General features: G+C 33.3%; 1 protein-coding gene across 3 annotated transcripts in view; it reads left to right on the forward strand.

Moving 5' to 3' along the window:
• The first annotated feature begins 1,387 nt into the window (after positions 1–1,387).
• Positions 1,388–22,452, forward strand: part of LOC140449812 (nose resistant to fluoxetine protein 6-like) — a 44,623-nt gene continuing 23,558 nt past the window's right edge. For all 3 annotated transcript variants that reach the window (XM_072543168.1, XM_072543169.1, XM_072543171.1), the window contains exons 1-5: positions 1,388–1,505; positions 7,524–7,669; positions 11,329–11,561; positions 12,504–12,595; positions 17,542–17,735. In XM_072543168.1, the coding sequence (XP_072399269.1) occupies positions 1,445–1,505; positions 7,524–7,669; positions 11,329–11,561; positions 12,504–12,595; positions 17,542–17,735 (726 nt within the window). In that variant the 5' untranslated portion in view covers positions 1,388–1,444. The remainder of the gene's footprint in view (positions 1,506–7,523; positions 7,670–11,328; positions 11,562–12,503; positions 12,596–17,541; positions 17,736–22,452) is intronic.

The following is a 22,452-nucleotide window of genomic DNA, read 5'->3' on the forward strand; positions in this document are numbered from 1 at the left end:
GCATTCATGGAAAAAGGTGGAGTTTAAAACTAGACATGTTATATTGGATTTTAACATGGTGGGAAAACCAACAGCTAAATATGCATATCAGCATATGCATATGCATATCATAAGCTAATGATGCATATCAAATAATTGCTTGCTTTGGAATCACAGAGGCTATTAAGAGCACAATGGCGGCAGTCAGGGTGTCCTACTCCTTTATGTATAGATATAAGGAGTAAGAGTGGAGCAGAGGAAACACTTGACCCAGATTGCAGGATTACAGGTTCCGACAAATACTTGACAAATCTGGTAAGATGTTGGATGGTTTCTTTGGTTTGATGGCAATATCAGCATTTATCGTTTTGCACTCAAAGTTTGTTTCTCTGTTTAATTTTTTTCTTGTTTAAAAAACATTTTTCCTGGAGTCAACCAATAGTTTAACACTACGCTGTCGACATAGTCATGGCTGATTTCATTGGGACGTCGCCCATGCAGAGGTTTTCCCATCCACATTCACATATTTATTTTTTTATTTTGTGTCAAGTGCTGCGCAAATGACGGGATGTAAAGTAGATGTTTTAGTCTGCGTCCGAACATAAGATCTTAAATTACTAATTGGTTTTTCTAATTGGTCACCTAGATCCTCAATTCCTCTTCCTCCTATATACTGCGGCAATGTTGTTCGTTCTACAGCACTGCGAGGATTAGATTATATTATTATATTTTTATATTTTCATAACTTTGTGAGAAGTGTTCTCACTTTCCGCTAAAGTATTTCTGCGTCCTTTTTAAACCAATACCAAGTGAGCAGTTAAGCGCAGAACACACGTATGCCAACTGGCTAATATCCCAATCAATATTAGCCAGTTGGCTAATATTGATTGGGATATTGAAAATTTGTTATTTCATAGACATATACCGGTTTAATAATTTCATAAATAAAGTACAAAAATTTGAACTGAATATGCATCCTGATGACTGCTTGATTTAAATTAGCTAATGGACAGTTTATTAGATGATGTATAAGTAACTGGGTATCATGTGAGAATACTAAATCCAAAGTACACAGTAAATTATTGATTCTAGGGCAGATAACGGGTAGACTCAGTTGTAAACTAATGCAAGTTGAAGTTTAAAACAAAATCGATGAATAAATTTTGTTAGGTAACTAGAAGATTCAGTTATAGGTCCCAATATACCTCTAAACTTAAAATCTTCAATCACAATGATATTTTCAACTTTTACTCTTAAACTTATTAATAAAATAAAGCTTAATAAGTTTTGACCACTCGATTCAGATCCTCTGTATGATAATTAATAATTGTTTACAAAAAAAATTATTTATAAATAAATAACATTTGTGTCATAACATTTATATGTACCTACGTAGCTTTAAATAATGCGGACACATCGATAATAAAAAGTGCAGTGTAACTTGTGAAATCCGTTCTGTAGGAAAATGATCGCTGCAAATATTCTACTTGTTTTAAATTTTTTAACTGCATTTGGAACAGCAAAAGGTAAGTTTCAGTTATTGATATAAAAGGTAAAAAAATAAAATGCTATTCTATTAATATAAAAGTTGTTGTAGACCTAGTTTCAATGAAAACATAGTACGTTCCGCCAAGAAAAGAAAATTAGTTAAAATTGAATGTCACTTAGTTTTATACTTTTACCTCTGGAAAAATGATAATACTTCCTGGGTCTCGATTTACTTTATGATGATTTTCTATCTTTTGATACTTGTATCTGAAGAATTCTTTTTGATGATTTATTTTGCTTTGTTTTTCTTTTTAAATAATGACACACAATATATTACTTATGTTTAGTCATTTTAGAGAAGATATACAGGGTGTTTCAAAAAGGTATGTCATAAATTAAATCACGCATTCCGGGGACAAAAATAAATTGATTAGATTCAACTTAACTTTTACCTTACCTGAAAGCATTTTTCATACAAAAGAAACAGCAAAATCTCAGAGCACAGAAAAATTTTAAGGGGGGTGGGCAGCTCTAAATCCCAGCAAACTTTTGAGTAGGTTCAAATTAAATGAATTTTGTGGCATCATTAGTTTAACACATTATTTTTAAAATTTTTTTGCCTCTTATCACTTTTTTCAAAAAACAGTTTTTATTGAGTTATGGCTCTTTTCATTAACCTTTAAAAAATTAGGTGCAATTAAATAAATGGCTTAAATGAATTAACAAGTACAAAAAATGTCTATAACCTCTATAAATATGGTATTACAATAAATGTTTAAAATGACCCCCATTTCCTTCAATACACATTCGGTATCGTTTTAATAAGGAAAACCGAATGCGCTGAAAAATCATATTTTTCTGACGAAATTGATTTGCAGCTTCAATTATTCTAACCCTCAATTGTTGTTCGTCCTCTATTGTTACAGAATACACTTTCTCTTTCATAAACCCCCAAAAGCAAAAGTCCATGGGGTTAAGACCTTGACTTCTGGGTTGTTAAGAAATAGGTGCGTCACGACCCCTTCCAATCCACCGACCAGAATACTGCCTGCAAAGGTATTCCCGGACTTCATTACTGTAATACGGTATATTATACACCATATATTTTGCCTTATTTCAATATTCACTTCTTCCAAATACTCTTGTAAATCGTGTGCCAAGAACTGCAAATAATTATCACCATTTAAATTGTTGGGAAGAAATACTGGGCCTATTAGATTGTTATCCAAAATTCCTGCCCAAACATTAACTTTGAAAGTCCTTTGGTGATGTGTCGTTTTTTTTCGTGAGGATTTTCGTCGGCCCAAATGTGCTGGTTATGATGGTTTGTTATTCCATTTCTACTGAAGGTAGCCTCGTCGATAAACAAACTATTTCTAATAAAATTAACATTTCGAGTGTTTTCCAATAACAACCAATCGCAAAATCCAATCTTTTTAGGATAATCTTTAACCAATAACTCTTGAACCGTTGTTAAGTGATAGAGTTTAAGCAGCTGATCCTTCAAACGCCTCCAAACCCTTACGTGAGGAACATTTAGTTGAGCAGCTATTACCCTTGTACTTTTCCATGGACTTCTTCAATGATTTCTAAAATGTCTTCATCAGTTGCATCCATTATTGGACGACCACTATTGCCAGCAACTTGCAGTTGGAATGTACCCGTTTCCCGTAAACGGCTATAAATGGTCAGAAATAATCGTCTATAGGGTGTATTTCGATTGGGGTATTTTACTACATAACGCCTTGCGGCTGCTGCACTATTTCCTTGACATTCACCTATGATATTTCCGATAGTTTATTGAAATCATAATTTAATCTCATCCAAATGACCCAAAGTTAAATGCATATCTGCCATTTCCTGAAATTTGTAGGCCATTGTAATATCAAAATGTTTAATATTAATCTTATTCACACAATAAATGATAGCTTCAAATTATTGACTATTATTGTTGAAACCGTTTATAATTATTGTATCCGTAGAAACTAATTGTAATTTTATGGACAACTAGGAAAAAACTAGTTTTTCGAAAAAGTGATAGGAGGCAAAAAAGTTTTAAAAACATTGTGTTAAACTAATGATGCCACAAAATTCATTTGATTTTAACGTACTCAAAAGTTTGAAGGGATTTAGGGCGTCACACACCCCTTAAAATTTTTCTCTGCGCTTAGATTTTGTTGCTTCTTTTGTATGAAAAATGCTTTCAGAACAAGAAAGTAACGTGTCCATTTTTATTACAAAATGTCAAGTAGTTTAGGAGATAATCCAAAAAAACAACTTTTATTTTGTAACTTCAAAGGGCTGTAACTTTTTTTGTGTACACTTTTGTACTAAGGTAAGTTGGATTCAATCAATTTGCTGCCTATGCCTATAGGTTCTGTAAGTCATCCATCTATTTTGATTTCCATTTTGTTATTTTGGTGGATGTTTTCAATAGTTTTTATGGTATCTAGGTGAACTTCTCTATTATATAAAAGATGGATTACATATTTGAGTCTTACTCTGTCTTTATGAAAATATTGCATCTGTACATCATCTTCCAGTACGAAAATCCTGTTGTTCAACTGTTAAACTTATCCTCTGATTTATTAGTCCTTGTAAAATTTTAGTTGTGTTAGTTGTAATTTCAGTCGTGGCTGAAAGACCTGAAGAGATGGTTTGACTGCTCATCCACATAAATCGTTAGTGCAGTAGTTCCCAAAGCTACAATTGCCATCTGGTTCATTAAATTTGAAAGGAGACAGCGCAATAAGAAGAAGAAATTTTTTGGCTGTTTTTATCTCCTTTTTGAATAGTAAATTTAGTTCGCTAGTGCTTAATTTTTCCGATATTTTATTGCGTTTTATAATTTTGTTAATTGTTCTATCATTACTGTAATTACTCCGTCTTTACCTGCAGCTTTTCTGTTCTTTTTGTACTTCGAAATTGTACTTAAGTGTGTGATAATAAGGTGTTTTTTGAAGTTTATTTATCAATGCTTGGGATCAATTCGTGCATCCTTTTCTATATGTTTTGGATCTATTTATTCCTCCTTGGACCTCTTATAAAGCGCCATATTTCCTTTTGCAGAGCATAAAAATCATGTTCCATTTATTTTAAAAACATTCCCAGTGATCATATTTTATTCTTCTTACAAGGGCATGTGTTTTGTTTCTTATTGTCTTGTAATTATCGTATGCCTCTTGTGCATTTTGTGACATGTATTTCCAGGTAAGCTTTTTTCCTTTCCTTACATTTTTTTTCAGTTCTATACAAAACCATAAAGTTCTTCGCCTTGGGAACGATTTATTTTTATTTATATTACTTTCACCAAGAAGTTTCTTAGCTGAGGCTAAAATTTAGGTCTCTCGACAGCATCAGGTTCTTTTTTGTATTCAACTGTCTAATTGATAGATTGAAAACTGTTGTATTGTTTGTCTTGTATCTTTTGTGGTTATTAAACTTGATGTTACTATTGTGTTCTAAGAGGTTATTTAGTTTGTTTATGTATGCAGCATTTTGTCTATGATATATGTTTGTATGTAATATAGATATGTACGCTGTGTATTATATTATTAAAATTAGAATTTTATATTGTGTTATAAGGGAAGTCATCAATACATACAATTTTTGGTTCTATTGAAAATAAATTAAGCCTGATGCTTCTCGAATATCTGCGCTATTTATAACCGCACCCTTAGGGTTGCCACTATTGGTTAGAAAAATCAGGTTTAGTTTTTAATTTAATGCCAATTTCTTCTTCAATTTCGTGACTGCAGTTCAGCAGAATTTGAAGGTTCCATACGCTGTCTAATAGAATTACTGTATCATCCGTATATCGAAATATATTAACTATAATGTTGGCGATAAAACACAATCTTATCTAACTCCGCATTATAGGCTCATCTCCATTTTTTTATGTTGGGGGCTTTATTCCAGTGCAAATTTTTCAACATCATCATCTTTGGCTCGACAATCCTCTCTGCATCCTGGCCTGCTCTAAGATTCGTCGCCATTCTGTTCGGTTTCTGGCGACGTGTTGCCATATTCTGACTTTTAGTATCCCTAAGTCGGTGTCAACTCCATCTAACCACCTAATTCGCGGTCGGCCTCTGCTTCTTCTTTCTATAGATGTTCCTGTCGTTAGTTTTTTAGTAATCGTATTATCTGGCATTCGTCGTCTGTCTGACTGGTCTGTCTGTCTTAAGTCGTTTATAGATACAAATATTTTGTCGAGTATATTATTAATTAAAAATTATTGCGGAGTCCTCATATGTGAGGACTGTCTTGTTTATAATAATTTTAGTTCTTCTTTGGATATTTCTTGCGTGAAATTGTATTTGGAGTCCATAGTATTCCCTATTTGTATTGTTTATTCATCTTTTAATTTCTTCGCTTGTTTGGTTAGTAGTAGTCACTAGCGAGCAAACGTATGTGAAGCTGTCAACACGTTCGAAGATATTACTTCCAAAGACTGTTTCCCACTCCTCATTTGCTATAGGATTCTTAGTAACCAACGTGTACTTGGTTTTGTCTTCGTTGATGACTAGACTGACCTGTTTCGTCGCCGTTTCCAATTTTATGAAATATTGCTTAACATAACGCTTGCTACCCCCTTTTATGTCAATACCATCAGCGCATATTGTAAATAGTACCGCCGTCTCTAATTCGTGTGTCTCAGACTGCCTTTTTAAGAGATCGGGTGGACTGTGGCCACAGGCGACTGGATTATTTCTTGGCGAAGGTGCTCAAAGGATACGGGTGTTTTAGGGCTACCTCTCTAGGTTCGGAAAGGCTGACACAGTATAGGCTGAATGCCTATACTGTGGACACTCTGACACATACGATGGTAGAGTGCAACAAATGGATAGTAGAAAAGAACAGAATGAAAAGAGAGACAGGTGTGAAATTTGTTACAGTGAGAGAAATGATTGAGAGAATGATTGAAAAAAAAGCAGGTTGGACTAGAATACACAACTATATCCGTACAGTGATCAAGAAAAAAGAAGAGAAAGAAAGACAGCTGGACCGACGGCAAAGGTAAGAGGGAAAGATGCTGGAAGTTGAAGCTAAAAAAGTGGGTCAGACTGTATGAGTTAGAATGCGTGAGTAAGACTGTGGGGAAGGAGGAAATGCTGTCTGGGAGTGATGCCGCACTAGGAGAGATGAGTGTTTTCCATGCACTACCTGGAACGAGACAGGGAGTCTCCTTGCTGACAGTCTGTGGATGAATGAAGGTAGTGCTTCGGAAGTGATGCCGGCCTTATAGCAGCCATTCCGCTTCCGGATCGTTGGATGAGAGAGGAGGGTCTGATTTAGCAGGTAGGCATTCGGCGTAGACTCGGCGACAAGAGGGCATTTTAAAGTACCTCGGAAACTATCGCCGGGAGTACGAAGAACGGCGTCCTGAACTGAGATGTCTTTTGAAGATTTCAGACCCCCCTATATAAAGACGAAAAAAAAAGACTGCCTTTTCCAAGGCAATGTTAAATAGGAGGCAAGCCAGAGCATCCCCTTGTCTAGTCCGTCCTTTATCTCAAAGGACCGAGAATTATCTCCCTGTATCCTAACACTGGTTTTTAAGTTAGACATTGTCACTGTCATTAATCGGGTAATATTTTCAGGTATACCAAACTGTCGTATGCGGCTTTGGACTCAACAAATAGGTTATGGATTTCAATGTTAAATTCTAATATTTGCTCGATAATCTGTCTTATTGAATGAATCTGGTCAATTGTTGATTTTTCTGGAACGAATACGGCCTGGTATTTTTCAACTATGACCACTGTGTAAACTTGTATCCTTTCATAGAGAATTATTTGCTAGTATTTTGTAAGCAGTTGGTAACCGGGTAATACCTCTGTCGTTGTCCTAGTGTTATTTTTTAATGAGGGAAATATCTTTGTCACTAGTTTGTTAGTATTTAGTTTATTTTTTTTTTAATAATATAATATTTTAACTTTTAGTGATTTTGTTTGTGTGGTTGAAGTTAAGTAAGACAATAAATTAAAAACGTAATATACATGTCATGAAATCAGCAAATTATAAATTTTTAGTAATAAATTATTCATTTTTAGACAATCTATATAAAGAACTACCATCAATATTTCAAATTGACAATTATGAGAAATGTAAAATGGAGTCAAAATTGTTCTGCAAAGTATCTGTTACTCTTAAACCTTTGGAGAATAATATATCATCGAAGCACTGGGGGATGATACAGGTAAGATGTTAACTACATTTTTAATTTGTTATGTTTAAATTATGTTTAATTATTCTTTCCCTTCAGCCTGTTTGCATCCACTCCTGGATTAAGGTCTTCCGATGAGTTCCTCCATTGTTCTCTATTTTGTGCTATTTGATGCCAGTTTCTCCCCATCCTTATCCACCAAGAAATTCTGATAGGGTTTCATAGACTGTTTGGTTATCTGTTTTTGATATACTTTCTGATGGTACATATATTTTAATGAACTCGATCTCGTACCCTTTTCACGTTGTAGATACTCTAATAATTATCCCATTAATTTGTTCCTAGCTTTTCTGGTTTCCTTTTTTTATTAACATTAATACCCCTGCTTGTGCTCTCTTGTCTTTCTCTCGTCATCATCATCACCCAGCCCATAGCGTCCCGTGCTGGACATAGGCCTCCTCATTTTTGTCCATTGTGCCCTATCTTGAGCACTTTTTATTTAATTTCTTGACATTTTCTTGAGATCGTCAGTCCAACGAGTAGGGGATCTTCCTAGGGAATCTCTTCGTCTACCTCTCATCACTGATTCGGGCCACGTGTCTGGCCCAGTTCCATTTTAGTGTGGTAATCCGAGAAATTATATCGGTAACTCCTGTTCTTCGTCTTAAGTCTTCATTTCTAACTCGCTCACGAAGCAATATACTCAGCATTAACCTTTCCATTTTCCTCTGAGCTATTTGCAGCGATTTAGAAGTTGTAGCTGTCAATGTCAAAGTTTAGGCACCATAGATGATCACAGACAACGCTAATTGGTCAAATGTTTTACGTTTTAAAGAAATTGGTAAAAAATATCTCTTTTTTTAAAGATGTCTTTGAGTTTTTCATAGGCTGCTTATGCTAGGTTTATTCTTCTTCGTAGTTCGCATGTTTGGTTGTCTCTTGTGATGTTTATTTCGTGTCCAAGATATATATGTTTTTCCACCAGCTCTACTTTGTTGTCTCCAATATTGATATTTCCTCTAGGTACTAGGTTTGCCATAAATGTTGTTTTGGAGATGTTTATTTTAAGACCTACACTGGCACACACTAACTGAAGTTCATGTAGCATTATACATATGTCCTTGAGGTTGTCAGAGAACAAAACTTTGTCGTCTGCCAATTTACAAGCATATTCTAGTATTGCGGTAAACAGTTTAGGCGATAAGGTATCACCCTGTCGGATACCTTAGCCGATTGGGATATGATCCGTGTTTTTATGTAGTTTCACCGACATAGTTGAGCTCTTGTATGTATAGTAAATTAACCTTGTATATCGGTAGTTAATGCGACATGATTGTAGTGCTTCCAGGATTTTGTCAAATTCTTTTGAAGGCGTCATCTAAAGCCATCTAAAGCGTCAAAGGCTTTATGGAAATCTACAAAAGCCAGAACGAGTGTTCTATTGTATTCGACAGTCTTTTCTATTACCATTTTAATGCTCTGTAGGTGATCATTTGTTCCAAATCCAGTTCGAAATCCCGCTTGCTCTGTTGGCTGGTAGAAGGAGTTTGAATAGGTGACTAAGAAGACTTATATGTCTGTAGCTTTCTAATGTATGGGGTTTTTTTTGTACAATAAAATTACCTCAGCATTGTGCCATTTGTCGGTTTTGTTTTTGAAAAAAAAGTTTTTTTTTAAGTAGGCAAGTGCCTCCGATTTTGATTGCATCAGTAACTACACAATCTTCGCCTGGAGATTTGATATTCTTAGCTTTTCTTAGGGATAGTTTTATTTCGTCTATTGTGATTTCCGGTAGTAGTTCTGATCCTTGGTTGACAATGCCCTTTCTCCTTGTTAGTGTTTCTGGTACTTGATCTTCTCTGCTATTTGCTTTGTGTTGGCTTGTATACAGCAATTTATAGAAGTCTTCAACTATTTTAAGGGTTTTCTCTCTCTTGGTTGTAAGATGACCATTTCTATCTTTAATCTTTATTATCTACCTTGTCCCCGTTCTTAGTTTTTTCTCAATACTTTCATACCTCTACTGTTCTCAATGGTATGTTCTATTTGTTCTTGGTTGTATTTTCGAGTGTCTTGTCTAACAGCTTTGGATATTTCTTTATTTAATTTTTGTAGTTCGTCGGCTTTAGTTTCCATCTCGCTTCTCATTTCTCTTTTTTTCTGAATTAGTTCCTCGTATTTTGGCTAATCTTCTCTTCTTTTTAAATTCTAGGACAGAATTTGTTTTGACTTTCCAGTAAGGCATTTGTGAATTTATTATTTAAGTCATTTATATTATTTTCTGTTTCAGGACCACCAAGTATGTCGAAAACTATCTACATCTGATGATCTGATTTCAGATGTAGATTTTCTCTACTCTACTATAAATATGTATAAATCCTCCCATGTCTTCGTCACCTTGGCCTTTTTTCTTTGTTTCGGAAAGGACTGTGATATCTGATTTTATTTGTTTTACTTTTGCTTTGTCGTCTGATTTGGTTCTCCACCCTTGGAATATTCCGTGTGTTTATATTCAAAGTCTATGTTCGTTTGCTACGCCGTTTTCGTTTTTTCCTGTCCGTATTCCGAGGCTGGATTTTAAAATTTTTGGCAGTAAGTTCTCTTACAGGTGTAGAGGAATGGGCCCTACGGCCCAACCTCCTACTAGGAGGATCAGGATTTTCGGTTGGGATTTACTCCTTTAGCCAATGTGGTCTATATTTAGGCACTGGACACTCGTCTTTACTTATCCGTTTGTGAGTAGGATTTGCTAGTGACATCTAAAAGTAAAGACTTAAGCATTTCTTGGATTGTAAGGGTAAATTATTACAGCGAGTATAAAGTCAGGGGAAATAAAGCAGGAATTGTTACTTCTCTTAATATATATACAGTGATGAGTGATTTAAGAACCGGCAAAATAACGCAAAAGATAGATAACATAATACGTTGTGAAATAAAAAGAGATGAAAGTAGTAGAGGTGGGAAATTATCGATAGAAACCTCTAATTTACATTACATTACATTAGGACTATCGATAGTTTCCCACCTTTAGACGTTAGCTTATTAGTTGACTTCAGTCATAATATTACAATTATGACGTCGAACATTAACATTTTTTAAATTTCGCATAAAGTAAAAACTGATTGAAGGCAATAAAGCAAATGTAAGTAAACAGTTTAATTAGTAGTAATTTGATAACTAATTCTGTGTTGACGAATACAGAATAACAAGATATGATAATTCTGTATTGAGAAGAGTGTATGCGACGTCTCAAATCACAGTTTATTATTGATCAATACTTTAATTTTGGATAAAAACATACTCGTACTTAAACTGTTTTTACTTACATTACGTGATACGTATTACTATGACTGAAATCAACCAGCTCATAAGCTAACGTCTAAAGGTGGGAAACTTTCAATAGATCTAATGTAATGTAAAGTAAATTATAGGTTTATATCGATAATTTCTCGCTTCTACTACTTTCATCTCTTTTTATTTCACAACGTATTATGTTTTCTATCTTTTGCGTTATTTTGCCGGTTCTTAAGGCACTCATCCCTGTATATATAAAAATTACAGTATTTCATCTAATTTTACAAACAGTTTAGGACATGAGTATAACAACAAATAATTAAACATCTAAAAAAATATTGCTATAAAATATTTTGAAATATTATAACGTATTATTTAAACAACTTTTAATGTTTCAGCATTCTATAGAAAACAAATATGCCTATAATCATGATGAGCTCTTTCATGCTATATGCGTTAATGATTTTTGTCCAGACGTGGATGTAAGTTTAAACATGGGAATAGAAAAAACGATTTCTGAATGTTATCAAAGAAAATTTTCCAATTCTGGACTGGTGCCTAATATTGTCAACTTAAACTGTGATAATGTTGATAAAATTTATAAACCTGCAACAGTGGATTACGTTTGGATGTAAGTATAAGAATTCACTTATGTAAGATTTTCTTGTTTTATTATTGAATGTTATTGTTTTTCTTTCTTTTTTTTATTTACAGACAAACGAGGTTGAAATGAAAGTAAACCATTGCATTTCTTTTCATTTCAAGCTCGACCATTGCTTTTTTTTCTAAATTTGGTGCTCTTCTTCTTTTTATTTTGTAGCTGTGATCCCAAGTATCCTTAATATTACAGACCAAATAGCATATTTTTTTCCACTCTTTCCAACGGTGTATCGCCTATTGTAATTTAGGAGTTTATGTTGGTGGTCCTACTAATGATCAGTATTTATATGTCTTCTTGCAATTTAGTTTTAGGTCGCATTGGTTTCATGTTTCTACAACGTTATCCATCATCCTTTGGAACCCCTGCGCACTATCTGCCAGCAACGCTGTGTCGTCTGCATATCTAATATTGTTTATAAGTTGGCCATTTATACCAATCCCATATTGTGATTCGTCCAAGGCCTCTCTAAAGATGTTTTGAGAGTATATGTTAAATAAAGATGTTTTGAGAGTATATGTTAAATAATGCGGTGACAATATGCAACACTGTATAACTTCTATTTCGACTGTTAGAAGATTTCGGACAGTTCATTTTCTAATCGCACTGTTGCTTTTTATTGGAGATGTAAGTTTGAGATCAGTCTTATATATACATAACCAAAAAGAAGTCATGGCACGTCTATTTAAGGGCGAAATATAGTAACGAAACTTAATATCTAATAAATATTTTCCAAAAGAATTACACGTAGATACGTTTGAAAATGTTGATAGATATTTTAAATGAAATATTTTAGATTTGTGTTCCCGACTGAGAACATTATACGATAAAGGTTTATGTTTATTTGCCGCTATTAAAAAGTTTTACTATATGGAGATATTAAATGAGAAAATTAAATAATACGTATTGTTTTAGATGGTTTATAATATGTTACACATCTTATGTGCTTATTGCCACATATTGGGATTCTCAGCAGAGAAAATCTTCGATTATTTCTCAAGAGTTTGGTGAGTATTAAGCAATCTATTCTCTGTTCACAAATTGTTGAGAGCACGAAATGTGCCTCAAACTCATAAAACGGTCGTAAATCATAGGCGTTCCTGAGGTGTTTATTCATTAAATAATAATAAAATGTTTTAATACTGTTATATGTAATATTAATAATATTTTAATACTAATATATTTGGCAAAAAAACAATTAAAACTTTCACGGCTAATGTTGGTTATTATATTATATTAATAAACATAAGAATTTAACCATTAACAATTTTGTAAATAAGAATACCTTATCTCTTTGGATATTTCAATACTTATCTTCGCGTTTAATTACTTTACTAGAAAACCTGGAATTCATATCTGAAGGTACTATTCGTTGCAAGATAATTAGGATGGAATTCCCAGATTTTTAATAATATAATGGGTATAAAGATGCCGGCTTTGGCCACGTGCCTCGTCTGTTCAGTTTATATTCGAAACTTAACTTGAAAGGGTGAAGATATTACGAACGAAAACAATTTTTTTGTTTAGTACGTTTTTGATCGCATGTACGGCGATTTTTGTCTACGGCAGTAATTAGCGTCTCAAATATTTCTTTTGCGAATTATATGCAGTGCGTGAGTGATTTTTTATTCCATATACCTACGAACATATACGTACCTTTCGCTCGTGCTCGTTTTGTTGGATTGTTTGTGATGGCTTCATCATCAATACCATCAAGTTTCACACCGGTACTGTTGCGTACAGTCAGTAAGTCTGTCTATTCACCAAGAGAGAAGACTATTGTCCTGAATGTTCACGATGCTCTGGTTTCTCAGAATCCCACAAACACTGTTCGCAACATAGTCGAAAGTTGTGCCAACATGACTGGCGTAGGAGAGTCAACTATATATAGGTTCCTATCAGAAAGAAAAAAACACGGTATAGCTAACCCAAACACAAACGAAAACTTAAAGAGAGGGAGAAAGCCTATTGAAATTGATGAATTTGCCAAAAATGGTATTAGAAGGAAAATTCATTGATTTTTTTTTTTAAGAAATACCAAACCTAAACAAAATTGTGGCAAGTTTTAAAAGAATTAAATTTCCGGTGGGAGAAATCAGACCGAAAATCACTTTTGATTGACCGGGAGGAGATAATATGTTGGAGAAGAAATGATCTAAGATCCATACGAAAATTTCGGGCTGAAGGAAGGCCAATCTTCTACCAAGATGAAACGTGGGTAAACTCTGGCCATACTCTGAAGAAAATTTGGTCAGATAAAAATATATTAAGCTCCACGCAAGCCTTTATGGAAGGTTGGTGTACTGGTATCTCCCCACCTTCTGGTAAAGGCAGTAGATTAATAATTTCTCACATTGGCAGTGAAAAAGGATTTGTTAAGCATGGTTTGTTGGAATTTCAGTCCAAAAGCACAAAAGACTATCACGAGGAGATGACAGCTGATGTTTTCGAAGAGTATTTTGAGCAGGTGATTGAACACATACCACCAAATTCAATTATAGTATAAGATAATGCACCTTATCCTTCACGACTAGTAGAAAGACTTCCAACGACTGCGTGGAAGAAACAGGATATTCTTGACTGGCTGCGGAATAAGCATCTGCCTTACGAAGATGGAATGGTAAACGCAGAACTTTTAAAAATTGCCCGGCAACACAAATCAAAGTTCAAGAAATACGTAGTTGACAAAATGGCGGAAAGGCGAAACATCACAGTCCTTAGACTTCCACCCTACCACTGCGAAATGAATCCAATTGAACTCATTTGGGCACAAATGAAAAGTTATGTGGCTAGAAAAAATACGTCATATCAAATACAAGCTGTACGTGAATTGTTATACGAGTCTTTACAACAAATTACAGAACAAAACTGGAAAGATGCAGTAAGACATGTAATAGAAGAAGAACAAAAAATGTGGGATCTTGATAACATAATTGATGCGACCGTAGAGACACAACCGCTAATTATTAACCCTCAAGACGACTCGGATTCCGAAGTTGATCCTATTTATTTTGAATTTGAATAGTTTTCTAATCGTAATTATATAAGGTAAGTAATAGTAGTTGTAATCGTAAGGTATTAAAGAGATAAGGCGCAAAATGTCTCAAAAAACTCTGGGCAGCAAAAAAATATATTTTGTCCCAAAAGTTTTATTGACTGATTCTTTGTACACTGCATCCAAAAATGATAATAATTTTTTCTATCACGTATGGTTTTCTTGTGACAGTCAAATACAAGTAACACATATTTTTTACCCAATTACAGCTATAAGGATGTGGGTTTACTACATTAAAAAGTTGTGAGGGATCTTCTTAAGTATTTTTCTTGGGACAGATCTGGAATTCATACTTGAGACTAACTATGGCGACGCATCTAATGAAGAAACGTGCAATGGGGCTAAAGATAATATGGCAGAGGAGATAGACACAACAGAAAATATGGAAATGCTAGAAAGTGAGCAAATCATCCAGGAGAATAAAAGCTTGCCATCTACGAGTAACTTAAAAAACAAACGGAAAACACACATGAAAAGGTTTCTAAAGGCGCAAATAAAAAAGAATCTAAAATAAATAAAAAGAAGACTACTACAGAACACATCACTTGAAAGAAGAAAGGACTTTGTCTCAATGATGGTCAATTACACTTTCATGGAAACACAACTCTAAATCAATTTTTTACTTACTTATTTATGGACGAGTTACTGTTGCGCATTACCAATGAAACAAATTTGTATGCCGACAGTTCATTGGTATAAGTATATATATTTCATTGGTCGATATGCCTAATGTACGCTCCTTATGGACTGAGAAGCTTCTATTTGAACCAGTAGAAAAGACTATGTCTCTAAATAGATTCGAGAAAATTAGGCGATACATACACTTTAATGATAACAACAACCTCAAACGTTTTTCTGGACTTGGACATTACAAACTTCACAAGATAAAGCCACTAGTTAACACACTTAACAAAAATGTTTCCATGTAACACCTGAGCAACATCTAAGCATTGATGAGAAAATGTGTTCCATCAAAATTGGTCATTATATGGAACAATACTTGCCAAAAAAACTGCATTAATCGGAATTCGAATTGTTTGTGCTGGCAGGAATTTCCGGATATTCGTATAATTTAGAAATTTACACAGTGCAAGAAAATTTTAAGTATGATTAGAAGGAGAACCAGATCTTGGAGCATCCGCTTGGCTCGCATTATTATAGAGCATCAAAATTTCGTCTTTATCATGATAATTATTATATGGTGTACCACTGCTTGCACATAATGCCAAAAGGGGAATATTATCATTAGGAACAGTTCAAAGGTAACGGATACCATATTGCAAATTACCAAGAGATACGTATATGCAGAATTGTTCCCGTGATGATAGTCATGAATATACTGCAACGGTTGACGGTATAGATATCTCATCTACAATATGGAAAGATAAAAAAAATGTCGTCTTGCTTTCCACTTACGGTTTGATAAGACTGCCCCTTTGTAATTGAAGAATATAACCGCCATATGGAGGGGTTAATCTCATAGACAGCCATATTAAAAGATACAAAACTTCTGTAAAAAGTAGGAAATGGTACCTCCAGCTATTTTATCATTTACTTGATTTAACAGTTGCCAATTCCTGGATACTCTATAAAAGAGCGACGGTTACTAAGAACCAACAGGCAAAGCTTTTAACACAAGCAGCTTTTCGCATAGAACTTGCAGAGTGTCTGTGCAAAATGAGCACAACCACAGCAAAAAGAGGGAGACCAAGTACATTGGAAGCTGACATCCGAGACAAGAAAAAGAGAGTACAGCTCAATACATTCCCCCAAAGATATTAAGAGGGACCAATAGGGATACTGGCTGACTATAGAAGATAACAAACAACGGTGTAAATATCCCAATTGTAAGGGGTTTACACATACAAAATGTCACAAATTTAATGTGGCACTGTGTGGCACTATGTTTAAATAAAAATAATAATTGTTTTTATAATTTTTATGTAAATTAATACTATATATAGAGAGGTTCCAATAGAAATAGTAAAAAAATATAGATATGTTGGTACAATTATTAATGAAAGTAACGAGTATACGAAAAGTATTATGCAATAGAGACCTTAGTTTGCAACTCGAAAATAAGAATATTACGTTCATATATGTTTTCGGTGCTGCTGTATGGGGTGGAGGCCTGAACCTTAAAGAAAGAAGTGAGCGATCGACTTGAAGCATTCGAGATGTGGACCTACCGAAGAATATTAAAAATAAGTTGGGTAGACCGAATAACAAATGTTAAGGTCCTCAGAAAGATGACAAAGGAAATGGAAATCATGAATACGATTAAGATAAGAAAGTTACAATATCTCGGCCACGTTATGAGAGGGGATAAATATGTGTTGCTACAAACCATAATGCAGGGAAAAATACAGGGAAAACGAAGTATTGGAAGAATACGCATCTCCTGGCTCAACAATCTGAGAAAGTGGTATAATGGCAGTTCCGTCGACTTGTTCAGAGCTGCAATCTTAAAAGTAAAAATAGCTGTGATGATTACCAACCTCCTTAGAGGAGACGGTACCTAAAGAAGAAGAATACTGTATATTCTATATCCTAACTTGACCTTGTATGCACAATGTAGCATTTTGGCAACAAACCTGTTATTGTCAAAAACAAATGTTTTTTTTTTGATATTTGACATCAATAAAAAAATCATGCATTTTAGGATTAAACAGATAATCAATCAGACTCTAGTTAATAACAAGACACTTGTATAACATTTTTAGTACACAAACGAAATATTCAGTACATAGAGTTAATAAGCTTCTTTTCGAATTTAAATTTTGATCTACGCTTATGAGATCGAAATAATTCAAAAATTTTGTTTTTGAATATTCTCAGAATAAATTTATAAATTTTAAAAATGAGAAAAAAATAAAATGTGTTTTGTAATATTTTTAGGTCAAAAATACTTCCTTCCATTTTCAATTATCAAGAACTACCAAAAATTTAAAGCAGTTAAGGACAACGAAGACTTTCAAAAATTAAAATGTATCCAAGGCATCAGGTTCTACAATATGTTGCTAATAATATTTTGCCACACGTTTTCTAGTTTTATTGGAGGATACGTAATGAATACTGAGTATATTGAAAATGTAAGTATACTTCATATTAAATTCTTTTTATTTATTAGCTGTTGAATTCCATTTTATCACAATTGTATTTATTGATTTCATTCATTTATTTAGACAATGAAAATGAGATTTAAAACCAATGGTTTAAGTATAAAAATTAACGAGAATAGTTATGAGATACCACAACAAAAAAAACTTGTTCAAGAAAATGATAAAAATAGAAGTAAACATAGTTACAGAAGGAGATCTTAATTGGGAAAAAAATTAAAAGTATCTTCGGCTACATGTTTGTATTTATTTTTTTAGCCATTCTTTTTTGTCTTTTTTGTATCTGATCTTATTTCTCTGTTGAAACGTTTATATACCGAGCTCCGTCCATTGATTCTAAAATTTCTATCTTTATTTAGTTATTCTTTCTTTTTCTTACTGATTTAGGTAGATGTTTCTCCATGGTGCTTTTTAGTGTCTGCTTAACAGGTTCCCATGCCTTTTTTGTATCTTCTAACATAATCACTTGCGTACCGTCTATTACTTCTTTCTTTGTAAATTTCTGCTACCTAATGGCTTTTTTTCTTCTTCTTAGCCTTCTGTCATCCATTTTTGGACATAGGTCTCCCATAACTCCTTCCATCGATATCTATCCTGAGCAGCATGCTTCCAATTTGTTCTAGCTACTGTTTTTATGTCATCTACCCTGCTCATCTATGGTATTCCTCCCGGTCGTCTACCTTTGTAAGATTTCCAATGTTGTATTGTTGTATTTCAACGTTGGTCTTTTTGTCTAGCAGTGTGGCCTGCAAAGCTCCATTTGAGTTTGGCAATTTTTGTTGTGATATCCCCGACCCTCTGAACAAATCGGGATCCTTAGTGGCACCTGCAATGTGTTTAATAAGAGAAATATTAGATCTGTAAGACCTTAATTCATTATTAAACCATTCTCAATATTAGTAGTTTATCATCTATTTATGACCAACGCGTATCCAACGAAACTGTCTATTTATGACCAACGCGTGCTATCCCGTTGTTTGTCGGTAAATCGACCCTGTTCAAAAGAATCGGAAGCTGATCCATTTCTTCGGAATTCTTTGGACGTGGCTAGTAGATGTACGGTTAGTCTCTAAGTAGTCTAACGAAGTTGTGTTGGAATTTTTATCATTGTATAAATTACCCACCTTAATATTTTTTTTACCGCCAACACTGAGGGCGTACAACAGACTTAACCCTCAATACTTACCATCGGAATGATTCGACTACATTTTGGGATAGGTCGAGTTTAATTATCAAAAAGCTAATATTTACTAATTTTACAGTAACGTGGAATGCTAACTGTTTTCTCTTTTCTGATCGTTAATATCGATTTTCTGTTTTTCTTTGCCGACGTAACCAGAGAAGAGCGCCATTTTACGAACTGTCTGATTCCAGCTTAAAGCTCCAATCGCAATTACGAGTTTCCGACCAACTTGTTTCTATTTCTCCAATTTTTATTCCAATTATTATTTTTATCTTCAATTTTAACAAGGAACTCGTTATATTGTTCTGAAGATATTTTCTTGTGGCATTTTAAATTAATTACTATTTAAATGGAAATAAGCCACAATTAAAGGTTAAAATACGTTTATTGGCGTTTCAATTTCCACTTCGGAAATCGTTCTCAAAATACAAACATTAGTAAATTAAACAAATTTTGTTTTTTGTTACTTAGTGAAAAATTCTTCTAATAATTTAATTTTATCTGACTCATCTATATTGACAATTCAGACATACATTATACATTTTAAAGTAGACGACTTTAAAATGATATTGCCAATATTGTTGAGATGCGTTCCTGGGACGACTTTACTTATAAGATAGTTCATTCGATTACATGAAATCAACTTTAAATTGAGAATATCCGTTAGAAAAGATCATAACATGTAATTCGTCTTTAAAAAGACAAATACATGCCATGATGACAGTAAAATTCTCCTGTTAGTGATTCCACAGTAAATTATGAGGGAAAAACCAGGAAAAAACCTCATAATACTATCCCGACATGGCAAGTATTTGATCGTGCATTTAGTTTACCTTTTATAAACACCAAATTCCGATTTTATATGTTTGTTATTCAAAAAACATAAATGATGTATTCTCTATATGTTACTGACTTACCAATACTGGTATTTTCCTTTTAATAACTTCCTCTTTCAATATGGGTAACCAGATCCTACTACATTCTGCCGAGGAATTCGCGACACAATTGGTCTCATTTAGCATAATTAGAGCCGCTTCTTTGAGTTTTCTCTTTTTACCATCCGTTTCTTTTAGGACTATATTTGAATCATTCCATTGAACCCTATGTTCATTATCCCATGCGTGTTTACATATTTGAGATCTATCAAATTCTCTATTGTTAATATAGGATTGATGTTCACTTATTCTAACATTTAATGAACTTGATGTTTCACCTAAATAAAACTGATCGCATTCACAAGGTATTTTATAAATGCAATTCCTTGTCCTTTCTTGTTCATTGTTAGGTTTGGTTTTGGACAAAATAGATCTCAACGTGTTTGTTGTTTTGAATGTTGTTGAAATGTTAAATTTATTTCCTATCCTTTTAAGCTTTTCCGATAATCCTTTTATGTATGGTATTGTTATTTTCCTCGTATTATTCCTTGTATATGCTGTAGGATCTCGTTCTAAGTTGTTTTGTTCTATTCGATCGATTGTTGAAAATTCCTTGTTTATAAACGATAAAGGATAATCATTTTTTAATAAAACAGATGTTAACAAATGTTTTTCCTTCAAGAACGAATTTTCGTTAGAACAAGTAATTTTGGCTCTATCGTATAAGGATTTAATGATTCCCTTTTTAATACTAATATTGTGATAAGATTTAAAATTTAAATATCTGTTGGTGTGTGTTGGTTTTCTATACACCTGACTTTCGTATCCAGTATCGTTCTTAGAGATTAAAACATCCAGAAAAGGTAATGTGTTATTATATTCCTTTTCCATGGTAAATGTTATTGTCTCTTCTTTATCGTTTATATCATTTAGGAATGTGTAACTCTGATCCATGAGGCCATATTGAGAATACATCATCTACATATCTTCACCATACTGAGGGTTTTAAATTTTGTTTAGAAATAATATTTCTTTCAAAATCTTCCATAAATATATCGGCTAATAATGGAGATAAATAATAATAATAATAAATAATAAATAATAATCTATAAACAAAGTTTTGGACTAGCAATGGGCTCTAGTTTATCTCCATTATTAGCCAATATATTTATGGAAGATTTTGAAACAAATATTATTTCTAAACAAAATTTAAAACCCTCAGTATGGTGAAGATATGTAGATGATGTATTATCAATATGGCCTCATGGATCAGAGTTGTTAGACACATTCCTAAATGATTTAAACGATAAAGAAGAGACAATAACATTTACCATGGAAAAGGAATATAATAGCACATTACCTTTTCTGGATGTTTTAATCTCTAAGAACGATACTGGATACGAAAGTCAAGTGTATAGAAAACCAACACACACCAACAGATATTTAAATTTCAAATCAAATCACAATATTAATATTAAAAAGGGAATCATTAAATCCTTATACGATAGAGCCAAAATTACTTGTTCTAACGAAAATTCGTTCTCGGAGGAAAAACATTTGTTAACATCTGTTTTATTAAAAAATGATTATCCTTTATCGTTTATAAATAAGGAATTTTCAACAATCGATCGAATAGAACAAAACAACTTAGAACGAGATCCTACAGCATATACAAGGAATAATACGAGGAAAATAACAATACCATACATAAAAGGATTATCGGAAAAGCTTAAAAGGATAGGAAATAAATTCAACATTTCAACAACATTCAAAACAACAAACACGTTGAGATCTATTTTGTCCAAAACCAAACCTAACAAGGAACAAGAAAGGACAAGGAATTGCATTTATAAAATACCTTGTGAATGCGATCAGTTTTATTTAGATGAAACATCAAGGCCATTAAATGTTAGAATAAGTGAACATCAATCCTATATTAAAAATAGAGAATTTGATAGATCTCAAATATGTAAACACACATGGGATAATGAACATAGGGTTCAATGGAATTATTCAAATATAGTCCTAAAAGAAACGGATGGTAAAAAGAGAAAAACGGCAGAATGTAGTAGGATCTGCTTACCCATATTCAAAGGGGAAGTTATTAAAAGGAAAATACCAGTATTGGTAAGTCAGTAACATATAGAGAATACATCATTTATGTTTTTTAAATAACAAACATATAAAATCGGAATTTGGTGTTTATTGAAGGTAAACTAAATGCACGATCAAATACTTACCATGTCGGGATAGTATTATGAGGTTTTTTCCCGGTTTTTCCCTCATAATTTACTATGGAATCACTAACAGGAGAATTTTACTGTCATCATGGCATGTATTTGTCTTTTTAAAGACGAATTACATGTTATGATCTTTTCTGACGGATATTCTCAAGTTAAAGTTGATTTCATGTAATCGAATGAACTATCTTATAAGTAAAGTCGTCCCAGGAACGCAACTCAACAATATTGGCAATATCATTTTAAAGTCGTCTACTTTAAAATGTATAATTTTTTTTTTTTTATTAGAAAAAGATGTCGCATCCACCAAAAGGTTATTAGCGACGGAACAAAATATACATAACAAAGTTAAACACCTACAGATTATACAAAATGTTTATGGATCTAAGATA

Source organism: Diabrotica undecimpunctata, chromosome 9, assembly GCF_040954645.1.
Source record: "Diabrotica undecimpunctata isolate CICGRU chromosome 9, icDiaUnde3, whole genome shotgun sequence".
Taxonomy (NCBI): Eukaryota; Metazoa; Arthropoda; class Insecta; order Coleoptera; family Chrysomelidae; genus Diabrotica; species Diabrotica undecimpunctata.